The 12434-nt window shown below is 34.1% G+C and overlaps 1 protein-coding gene across 6 annotated transcripts in view; it reads right to left on the bottom strand.

Moving 5' to 3' along the window:
• Positions 1-434: 434 nt before the first annotated feature.
• Positions 435-12434, bottom strand: part of PHLDB2 (pleckstrin homology like domain family B member 2) — a 56792-nt gene continuing 44792 nt past the window's right edge. For all 6 annotated transcript variants that reach the window (XM_032219855.1, XM_032219853.1, XM_032219854.1 and 3 more), the window contains 6 exons: positions 9846-10053; positions 8883-8973; positions 7077-7223; positions 6299-6518; positions 4863-4948; positions 435-3093 (listed from right to left, as the gene is read on the bottom strand). In XM_032219855.1, coding sequence (XP_032075746.1) covers positions 2953-3093; positions 4863-4948; positions 6299-6518; positions 7077-7223; positions 8883-8973; positions 9846-10053 — 893 coding nt within the window. In that variant the 3' untranslated portion in view covers positions 435-2952. The remainder of the gene's footprint in view (positions 3094-4862; positions 4949-6298; positions 6519-7076; positions 7224-8882; positions 8974-9845; positions 10054-12434) is intronic.

Below are 12434 nucleotides of genomic sequence, written 5' to 3'. Positions count from 1 at the left end.
ACTCGGAAGAGAGCCTTCTCTGTTGCGGCTCCGACACTATGGAACAATCTCCCCGTGGAGATCCGTACCCTCACCACCGTCCAGGCCTTCCGCACAGCCCTCAAGAACTGGCTAGCCCGTCAGGCCTGGGGATAAGTTTACTTTTGCCCCTCCCGAATGCTGAGTGAATGTTGAGTTTTACTGTTTAATTTACTTCTGTTCACATTTCTTTTTGTATTGTCCTACACTCCCTTTCCTTTTTGATTGTAAGCCGCCCTGAGTCCCCTCAGGGAAAAGGGCGGCCTATAAATGTCCAATAAAAAAAATATATATATTTAGGACTGAGCTGCTCATTATGTAACTGCATTAAGAGCTACAGTAAATCTCAAATCTCTAGAACTTTATACCAATTAGGTTCCCAGAAAATTATTGAGAAATCAGACACAGAATTTGAAAATGTTTTTAACATTTATTTAAATGCTGCCATTACAACATGCAAGATACAAAAAAATAGAAAACCTGTAAAATTTATATAGAAGTAAAATTAAAATATTCATTAGAAACAGTGAAACCAATGGCATTAAATTCTGGAATTTATCTTCTAACATTGGTGAAGCACAATTTTCAAACTCCTTTTCCTTCAGAAGACACAAATTAAGTTTTTCATTTGCTTTACTATTTTTTTTTTTTAAACTGGGATGGATCTAGATGAATTGTGTCTAGAACAAAATTCTGGAAGCAATTCATGTTGTTATTGATACAAACTTAATTTTGATAAATTTCAGTGGGCTTACTTTAATATGATTAAGTCTGAATTAAACGTAATGCCTTTTTCTATGGTGAACAAAAACACGAGTAAATACCAGTACGTTAAATAACATATATTGCAGAGTGTATATACAATTAAAGTTTAATACTTCTTTATTTATTTGCATTGAATTAAAAGAAAAACAACTTTAAGCCCTGATTCAACAATTTAAATGCAAGTTTTTATGTGATTTTTCATGTAAATGCATCTGAAGATATGTGGCATCTCCAAACTACTGTAATCATGCTACTTGGCATCACATACTATACTAAATTCAGTATATTTCAATAACTATTTCTGAAAGTGGCTTATTTATAATTTCCTTAAGGAGATTTAAGATTTTTAGTTTAGTGCACTGAAAATATGGCATATATAAGATCAAAATATTAAAAGGCAACATCAAATACAAGCATGATTCAAAATCCAAACTTCCTCTAAATAGAGTAGTTAAAGACCATAAGTTTATTTTAAATGAAATGATCTTTAAGGAATATATAATTTTAAGAACATAACATGGTGATCCCTTGAATGCATTTAAAAAAAAATGATATGGCAAGTGCTAGATATAGATTTCAGACCATCAATTAATTGACCCATGGAGTCTGGAAACCGTAAGACTTAATGATTTAGCCCAGTATTCTCTCTGAGAGCAGTTTGGTAAGATCTCAAGATCATACTGACTATCAAATAATTTTTTGATCAGAGGTGCCTGAGCTTAATCCTGGAAGTATCTGCATAATGCATATGGCTCTGTTACTGAGTTATGGTCCCATATCATTTCTTCAGACATAATAAGGAACAGAAAGGACTGTACTGCACTTTATTCAAGATAAATATTGTGATAGTTTCTTTAGTACATTTGTGAAACAATTTTTTATGTTACAACATAAAGAGTGATCTAGAATATGAAATCTGAAGTATAGCAGTAAAATGAATGTGTAATGGAACTGTTGCAATTTTGTTTATGATGCAAAGTAAGTTTTCCTGGCTTCTATTCAGACACCTATCAAACTAGCTGCAAAATATGTCTGTGTGCCAAAAAGAAATGCTTCGTCATCAATGGAAATATAATTCAGGAAAGATTTGAAGACTTTTCTTCATGACTGATCTTAAGAATGGTATATCCTAAGAAATTCTTCATTCTAGTTTATAAACCAATTTAGGTTGGGAGAATATTAAACTACATTCAAATATAACTACAATCATTTATTTCATATGGAAAAGTTGTGAATACTTGTTCCAAAGACTTGTCATTTTATGCACAAAAATATGTTATTTGGGGAGGTGCTTACATGGTTATGACTTTTTAATTATGGTTCTTAATTCTACTACGCTGTAACTGGTGAAGGAATACTCTTGTAAAGAAGTTGTAATTTGCTAAGAAAATAAGCAACAGCCTCAGTAGAAATACAGACATGATTGCTCACTATAGATTTTTATCTGATTTCTATCCTCTAAAAAAAAAGCTAAAATACCTAAAGATATCATTTTTGTTAACATTCAAAATAACATCCAACATTTCAAAGATACAGATAAATTTTAAAACACTAGCATATATAAAAGAATTTAAAAACGGTTCTATTACATACAATTAAATCTCAACACACGGGGGTATGAATCTTTGGTTGTGTTTTAAGACAAAAAACACTGCAAACAGTAGTTTAAAATTTGCTATAAAATACTTGGAAGGAAAAAAACAAAAAAATTGTTCATAAACCCTGTACATTAAATATAGAGGCATCGTATCTTTCTTTCTCACTTTCATAATACAAAATACTATACTTAAAAGCATAGCAACACTGTTAACTTAATGGCATTTTTTCCATAAGGAAAGTTTTGCCTGGTAGAACTTGTAAGAAAATGCCACAGAAATTGGCTTATGAATATCCGGTTATTCATTTTTGAAGGGTTCTGATCTTTTAGAGGGGATTTTGTCTGTTGTGTCAACATCTAATGAATCTAATACATAACAAAATAAAGTCAATCTCACCAGAATTTCATGTTGCCTTACATATGATGCATTTCCTTTTGAGATATAAGATTAGGTCTAGTAATAGAATTTTATACATATGACTTGTCAAATATGACCATATATGGCTTTCCACCCTCACAAACACAGCTATTATTGCATTATGCCCTATTGTTGAAACTTTGCTTTACATTAACTACAACATGAAGTGTGTGTAACCTTCTGCTCCTGTAACTATTACATCCATCCATATTCGCATAGCTTCTGGTGATGGGGCCACCATATAATATATTCTGTCATGAGTTTTAACGCTGAAGGTAAGCAATGGGTTAGGACTCTGGAAAGAAAGTAGAAGTTTATATAATATATTGATATTATACATTGTGAAACAGATGGAAATCTAATATTCAATATTACATTTTACTATTTTTCTGCATAGTTGTGAAATAAAGAATGTAGCTGATTTGAAATATAAATTGAGTGCATAATTTTATATGCCATTTTCATTACTAGTTATTGATTGATTTAGCTATCGATTTAGTTAAAATAAACATTTATTTTCATCCGGGTTCAGTCCTCTTAGGAATGTGGCTACTGGCAGTCAACAAACATACTCTCTGTCTCTCACACAGAGACACACACAAATAGAAATGACATATAATGTGTCATATAACATTACCCTACACTATGTATTGTTTATCTGTATAACTTTTCTTTGTATATACTGTTCGTTATTTTGTGATGAGGGACTGATTTAAAATCAAAACTTTCTTATTTTGGGTAAAAACAGATTGTCAACTCATAAAGTTGCCATAGTTGACACAGATCATGTCCCAACATTACCAGTTATGTGGGCTGGGAACTGTAGTTCTGCAACACCTAGGTCAGTGTTTCTCAACCTTGGCAACTTGAAGATGTCCGGACTTCAACTCCCAGAATTCCCCAGCCAGCGAATGCTGGCTGGGGAATTCTGGGAGTTGAAGTCCGGACATCTTCAAGTTGCCAAGGTTGAGAAACACTGACCTAGAGGCTGCACAGATTGTATACATTTTAGGTTCCAAACTAGGATTTTGAACAGATTCATATGAAAACATATTTTTCCAGTGATGATGAACCTATGATATGTGTGTCACAGTTGACATATGCCATTTTTGATGACACGTCAGGCTCTCTAATCCTCTGGAGGTTCTGAGAGAGGTCCTTGCTCTCACAGAACCTCTGATGCATCTCTAAATTATGTTAACATTATTTCATAATTTTCTGATGCTCCAGAGGCTCTGTGACAATGGGCCTTCTCAAATGACTTCCAGAAGTTCCAGATGAGAGATTACGAGAGAGGTGAAAAGATTCTGGGGTGGGGATCCAGAGATGCCCCTTTTGTCCAGGGTGGGAATGGTGTGTGTGTGTGAGAGAGAGAGAGAGAGAGGAAGAGAGAGAGAGGGAGAGAGGAAGAGAGGGAGAGGGAGGGAGGGAGAGAGGAGAGAAAGAAAGAGAGAGGGAGAGAGAGAGAGAAGGAGAGAGAGGGAGGGAGAGAGAGAGAAAGAAAGAATTGATATGCTGTGTCCAAACAGTTTGCCATCACTGCATATTTCTGTAGTGGAATACTAGTTCTCTATTGTACTGCATTTTATTAGCTAGAAAATTCTATATGTAGGTAGGGAAGCAAAGAAACTAGCATAAAACCATGATCTGTATAAACTGTCAAAATCAGAATGTCCATAAGATCTATAGTCTCATTAAGTTTTTTGAACAGAATATTTTTGCCTCGGTTTCATTACAGTAAAAAAACTTATAAATGTGGATACTAATCAACCTAAGCATAATCATGTGAGCTTGATCCAAATATAACATTTATTTGTAAATTAATTTTAATTAATGGCAAGAAAGTAATAATATTTAAATTTTCTTAGCATCTGGATAGTACATTTCATTTCAAATAATTTATTAATTCCCCTGTATTTCTCTTATATTTTCATATACTGTTCTTCAAGCCATCAGCTTTTTGCTATTAATTGGTCTTTTCTATTATTATCTATATAATAATTAATGTCTACTTCATCTAAACATTAAAAATATGTGCTAAGCAAGATATGCATCTTTTCTTACCTTGCAAGCATTCTTTAAATGATCATAATAGACTTCTTCAATGGCTTGGAAATAAATTACTCCTTTTAATTTAGTTTCATGTTTGTCTATAGTAAAATAAAAAAATGGGTTGAAAGAAACAAGCCATCATAAAGATTACAGATTAACATTAAGACCTCTACTTAATTTAAAATAAACTGGTGTTTTACTTGGCTATCAGTTTGATTTGATAATATCAATATCAAATATGGGGGGAATGCAAAGGATTTATTAGATTTTCTAGCTCGGACCAGAGGCAACTGGAAACTCGACACAAAACACTTTCTCCCTCCGTCTCTCTCTTTCTCCCTTCCCTTCCTCCGATTGGCTGGCGGCTAACTGTCTCTTGAGCCCAAATGGCCGTGGTGAAGAGTATCTCTCCCAAAGTCCTGTGAGGAAGGCCTGGGGACGGAAGAGGAGTCCCATTACCCAGGACGAACAGCCAGGTCCCTAACAGCGGAGGCAAAGTGGTAGAGGTGAATGACTGGGGGAGAAACCCTGGGGGCGAAATAGGCGTGACGAAGGGCAGGAGAACAGTCCCATTCCGCGTTAGGACGCGCGTCTTGTTTCTCCCCCCCCCTCACTAAAAGGACATCGAGGAAGGGAAGCAGCCAGGCAGCCATTACATTGGGAGTGGGGTGGGAGGTGGCAGGCCAGCAACGCAACTCGCACCCCATTCTCTCTCATGCAAAAAGAAAACCTCCCACCAAGCCCCAATGATAAGGGCAGCCTGGCTGCTTCCCTTCCCCAACGTCCCTTTAGTGAGGGGTAGCAGTGGGGGGAGAAGTGAGGCCCGTGTCCTAGTGCTAGTGGAGACTGACACTCCGCTGCGTTCCTTGCCCTTTTGTCCAGGGAAGCCCCTTGTAAAAAAAACCTCATGCAGGGCTGTCACTCTCCAGTAACGCTAGAACGCATGCTTCGAGCTCCCCCACAACCTGCCACCCCTCGCTAAAGGGACGGCGGGGAAGGGAACCAGGCAGGCTGCCTTTACCATTGGGGCGAGGTGGGCGGTGTTGGGCCACAAGGTGCACCTCTTACCTTTCCAGGTCCGCCGCGGTCCTCGCCATTGTGTCCACAAAAGCCCCTGGTAAAAAAATAGAGAAACCCTTCTCGCAACTTCAAGAAGTTTGATAGAACTCACGAGAAGGTTTTTTTTTTTTTACCAGCGGCTTCCCTAGACACAATGGTGAGGAACACGATGGAGCTGGAAAGGTAAAAGGCATGCTTCGCTTCTCGCCTGCCCCAGAAAATAATAAGCCCTATAATGACCCCTATAATAAGGCCAAGGCCATATTTTGTGGGTCAAAAAAAATAAGACCCTGTCTAATTTTCGGGGAAACACAGTAGAATATATGAATTTAACAATCTTAGTACAGCAACAGGAAGAATGCTATGCCAAAACTAAGATCATAACTCACCTGCATAATAAGAAAATGTTCTCTTGTTTCTATCAAACACAAACCATCGTTTTTTCCAGGTTTTAATTTTCCCTCCCATCTTAACAAGAAAGCCTCGGCAAGTCTTCTCAGTGAGTGAGACATGGTAACAAGTCTCTATATTATGACCAGCTGTCTCTATGTGGCCACGCAGATCAAAATCTTCCTTTCTGACTGGCAAATAACGGGTCAGGGGACGAGACTAAAACAAAGATACAATTAATATTGGTATTAAAATTTTCTGTTCTTCTTATTACAATTAGTCCACTTTTTTCTTCCCTTTTCGGATAAGAAACATTATGCAAAGTGTAGAAAAAAAGTTAGGTTTTCTTAAAGACCCCATTTCAACAGCATTTAGGTTAGGTTTCTCCTGACGTCTCCCCTTCGTGTTTCATATAACAAAATGAGAAGTATGTTCTATAGAGAACCATTTTAGCTTATTTTAATAAACATACAATCATCACGACAGAACATTATCCACTAATTTATTGCCTACATTTGCAAATTTATAAAAAAAATCAATTTCCCCATCTTTTCAGGGTAGAAATAATCTATTTGCCCTACATATTCATCACTTGTATATAATCTGCAATGATATCTCTACTTTTTAATAAAAATTGCTATGCTGGTCTTTGATAAGTTTAGACTTGTACCAAGGTCCTTCTAATCTTGGTCCAACAAAATCATCTATTAATATATATGAACTTCTTCTCTTCCTTTCAAACAGCTGTATTTTTTTCTGTTTTAAGATATTACATACCTGGCTTCTCTGCTTTTCACGTATCTTGACTTCTTTTTCAATTAGTTTTTGTCGATGACTAGTTTCTTCTTGTAACCTTTTCTCTAACTGTTCTCTGCGACGCTTTTCTTCTTCTAGTGCCTTTTTTTTAACTTCCATTTCTCGTTCCTAAAAGAATACAGGAGGCCTAACATAAATGTACACTCTCCACTTTGTTAAAAAATGCATAGTTTTAACACAAGTTGAACTAATTTAAATGTACTGTTTTCTAATCTACCTCCCAGGTTCTGAGCCCTGGTAAATGGGAACGGATGAAAGTAATAAGAGTTGTGCCAGTTTTTCATCTTCCTCAGATTTGGATGATTACTGCCCCTCTATTTGTGATATGTGCATGTCTCCTATCTGCTTTCTGATTGTGTGGAGTGGGATTTTCTTCATTCAGCTTGGGGCAAGGCACTGGTTTGCATTTTTTTTTACTTGATAAAAATTAGAATAATCATGGTTCACCTCTGACACACAATAAAAACATAAAAATATAGAAAATATTAGCAAACATCTGAAGCACAAGAATAATACATAAGAGTCCATTCACCCACTCTGCCTTGGGGCCTGAGGTGGTTTTGTCCCATTCATAAAGTTTTATTTCTGTCAACATTTTTGGGAATCATTGGATTATATTACTGAATATAAAATATATTGAGATGTTTATTTTTAAAAGCTATTGATGTTGTAGTTTAAATACAAAGACAAATACTGGATGGATCTATGGTACAATTAAGGACATATACCCACGTGTATAATACTCAAGGCATTACAGATAGCCATCAAGAGTTTTAATTCTGGAGCCTTGATAACACGGAGTTTGTATCCTCCATGTAATGATACTTGAATAACACAATGGGACTCAAAAAATAGCTCTTAAAGTAGATTTAGGTTTAATATATTCATGCTCAGTATCAATGCTGTATTAAACCAGATTATTTAAACACTTCAAAATATAGAAGAAATTACTGTTTTCCTTAAAAAGTTTTCCAAAATTAGTGTCCTGAATATTCACTGTTAGGGACCATAGGATTTATAGTCTAAAACATGTATGTTGTTAGATAGGAGGAGTTGTGTTGGTTCAGAAAAGCAGACTTAACATTTTTTTGTTAAATCAAATTTGTTATATTTACTTTTTATAAGAGGTTTTCCAATTATGTTGATGGAGTTATATAAAATTAAGGGCAAAAAAACATTTTGTTAAACTACTTGAATGCAGACGATTTTCTATTACTAGAATTTTTCAGAAATTTTCTTTACCTCTTTTTTGTAACTAACAGGTTCCATAGATTCAAAAAACTTCCAAACTCCTCTTCAAAAAAGTTCAAAGCAAAGCAAGTAGCATGATCTCTTTTATTCTCAAAATAACTTTATACCATAGGTGGCACTGACAGAAAATCATAGTGACCTGAATATTTCTAGTTCCAAACCAATATCCCAACCACCATAGCAAATAGGAGATTGATTCCTTTTTTATAATACGCAATGTGTTGTTATAGACACCTCTCTTAGGCCACAAACTTTATCATTCATGTCCTTAAAAATAAGATTATCTCAAGCAACAACTTAATTTGCTTATTTTACCAGACTAGTTTTGGACTACATTGTAATAAATAAACCGGGGTAACTATACACTTTTAAATCTGTGTTGGCTGATCATATTGAAATTGATTATAAGGCAGGTCCTGTCAACTTCTTTGAAAATATACCATACTAATTTCAAAATCTAATGGACATACAACTTCAACAATGGAGTATCTTCGAAGTTTCTATATATATCATTACCCTGGATTCAAGCAATCGTGTCTTCTCAGCATGAGCTTGTTTTAAAAGTCTTTCCATCTCTTCTATTCTTGCCACATTTGCAGTACTGGCACTGTAACAAAACCAGAAATAATAACTGAAATATTTGAGAAATTTCAATCCATTAAAATATATTTCTAGACTTTTTTATTGTTTTCTATGTATTTCCTTCATAGTTGAATTACTTATCAAAAGCAGTTTAGCCAACTGCTTGTTTTTTCCACACATATACAAAAAAAGCAAAGGATCAATCAATCAATCAATCAGCAAAAATACCTAAAACGAAGAGCAAAAACAAAGAACATTTTGTCAGATTAATGCGAGTCAACATGGGTATTCAAGTAGACCAGGATTTTACTTATGAGACAACACGACCTCAGAAGCTTCCAAAGAAATCAATGCTGTAGATAAACTGCTGTTTTCAGCAAAATCATCATTAAGAATACAGTCTGTGGTCAATTTTAAGTTAAATTATTATTTATGTGTTATTTAATCTTATTACTCTTCAACTAAAAGGACTTCCTATCATTGAAATCATACACAGGAAAATGTGACACAGAATAAGAGATGGAAGGAAGAAGAAAAATACTAGTACTTAAAGAGACTTATATTTCAACCATCAGTCAAGAAGGAAACATTTCATCTACTCAAATGAAATGGCTGCTAAATAACAATTGATGGAAAACCAGAATTAACTGGTCATTAAATAGGCAGAAGAGATGTAATATTCCCAATTTCCTATCTTCTCAATTATAATAACTATATCTACTTTCATAAATAGTTCTCAGTATTGATTGAGTATTTCTAAAAATAAATGTTTTTCTTGTACTCTCTACGATCTACAAAACTACATTTTAATAAACTCATATTTAATTATAAAATATTCTGGTATGTTTAATTATTGTGTTGTATTTTCTGGAAAAATTAAAAAGTGCCACAATGTACCTGGAAATATTATCTGGGGAACAGGCAGATATACTTGTCTCCATACTGTCCGAGCTATCTAAACTAAGCGTATCAAAGGTGTGGTCTTTCAGATTAGAATTAGGATAATGAAAGGTATTCAGATACACATTTGATTCTGAGGCAGTTCTGCTGTAGAATTCAGGAGACTTCTGGCTTTGATCCTCACGGAGGTGCTGATGATTATAACCTAGAAAAAGAAGGAAAGTGTTGATTTATGTGTAATAGGGCTTAATAAAATAAGCTGGGTTAATACAGCATTGATAGTGAACACAAATATATTAAACTCAAATCTGTTTTAAATCCATTTTTATTGAGTACTTATCTCTGGATTTGAAACAATGGTCATTAAAAACCAGATACACATTCTATTTTAGATACTGGGAATTTTGTTAGTAAGGTTTCTCAAAAGCATAAACCCAGAACTCTATTCTCAAATTGTGTGTGTGTGTGTGTGTGTGTGTGTATATATACACACATATATATATATGAGATCTTTCTTCTCTCTGCTTGACTCAGACCAGGGTATTATTTTATGCTATGTAAAATTAAAATAAACGAATCTATATCTATATCTAAAGTATCCTATCTATCTATCTATCTATCTATCTATCTATCTATCTATCTATCTATCTATCTATCATCTATCTATCTATCCATCCATCCATCCATCCATCCATCCATCCATCCATCCATCCATCCACACATATACACACATATACATGCCCCCACATTTATTTTATGTTACATAGCATGTGGTGGTGAACAACTTTAAAACTGGGTTAAGTCAAGGAAGCAGAGAGAAAAATAATCTGCAGTTTTGTAACTTTTATAAATCCAAAACTATAGCACCATGGGGGGGGGGGAGAGACACACTAACAGCTAATTTAAAGAAAGGATCTACCGTAGGATTATTGTTTTTGCAAGGTTGCAATGTGAATCACTGTTTTTTTGGACATGTACCATCCAATATTCAAAATAATTTTGCTTCTGATAAGGGAGTTTTCATTTAAACATTGGGCAATAAAGGTTGAATAGGCTTGTATCCCTTGAAATTACATTTTTTAAATGTTCTGTGGAAATAGTATTACACTGTATATTTGGACAACAATTCTTTACATTATATATTTTAGAGAGTAGTGACATTTAATACTGATTCAGGAAACCATTAAATTTGCCAGGAGAATATATTATGGTAGGCAAAATTATTTTAAAAATTGATAAACTGGATGAAGTCCACACTTTTAATTTTTATTTACTCTGTGATTCTAGGTAAGATAAATATCCATTTATTATGCCCTGGTAAAAATATGAGTAGATTTGCTAAAAGAAAAGGTGACAATGAAAAACTCAAATTAATGTCTCAATTCAACATATCATTAATTCAAGGCACTGCACAAAATTGTTGCAAAAAGAAAAAAACCCCAAGCAAGCTGAGTTAATTGACAGTACAATAAATAATAATAAGCAGAAAAACAGTTGTCAGAAACATATTGAAATTAAAATAGAAACCCATTATATTGTTGTTATTAGTATCACAACAGAATGGATTTGAAATCACACAAAAAAGTGCAAACCACGCCAAGAACGCAGTCAAGAGTTCATTTTTGTTTATGGTAGATCAGAGATACTTTTAATATGCTAATAGAAATAATTTTAAATAGTTTTGCCAATCCACAAAATCAGTAGTTGCCACCTCAGCTAGTTTTTCTAAAGTAATAGTTTCCTGTTATCAGCTCAAGAATGTTTATACTTTTAAGAAAACATGGAAAAAAGATGAGTCAATTAAATGAAGAAGATATTTTAAAGTCATTTTTCCTTCCACAGGGCTTTAACAGAACTCACAAGAGAACTTTCTTCCTTTTATTAATTTATTTAATAATACAAACATTAATTTGTTTTCTGCAAACAACAGTGATTTTCAGAAAAAGAATTGGAAGAGAACCAAATTTTTAAATAAATATATACATGCACATATATGGACAAACAGCTCACTACAAATTTATAACAATGCTACTTTTATTCTGTGCCAGACTATATTTCCAATTGTGTGCATATTATTTATTTATATCTTCTCTTCAAAAGTAAGCAACATATTTTGCAAGACCTAGCTGCAATGTATGATCTGGGCTTATTCTATTTGCAAATCCAAGCTAGATTGACATAAACCTGAAGAATTTGTTTGTATGCTGTCTTTACATTATGCCCATGTGATTAATAAATATGGGCAGAAAAGAGCAGGATATTTCAATATTGGATTCATTATCTTCAATAATGAATTTACTGAATAAATACTGTCATTTGAATCCTGGTGGTATCAATCTCAACAGGCTTGCCCACTGCAGTATCCCTCTCTGTCTCCATGGATTTGGGGACAAAAACCAATGGGCATAGTTTTATTTTCTGTTGGATGCCATTTTTAATTATATGAGGGTATGTATGATTTAAACATGAGATTATTTAAATCCTAATACTTTTCTTAAATTTTTGAGTGGAATAGGAAATTCAAAATTTCCATACACATTGAATCTGAACAACTTGACAGTGTCCCCTCTGCCATTAGTAATGTAA

The sequence above is a fragment of the Thamnophis elegans genome, chromosome 6 (assembly GCF_009769535.1).
Source record: "Thamnophis elegans isolate rThaEle1 chromosome 6, rThaEle1.pri, whole genome shotgun sequence".
Lineage (NCBI taxonomy): Eukaryota > Metazoa > Chordata > Lepidosauria > Squamata > Colubridae > Thamnophis > Thamnophis elegans.
Note: the sequence above shows the minus strand (reverse complement) of the source record. Positions and strands in the feature narration are given on the sequence as shown.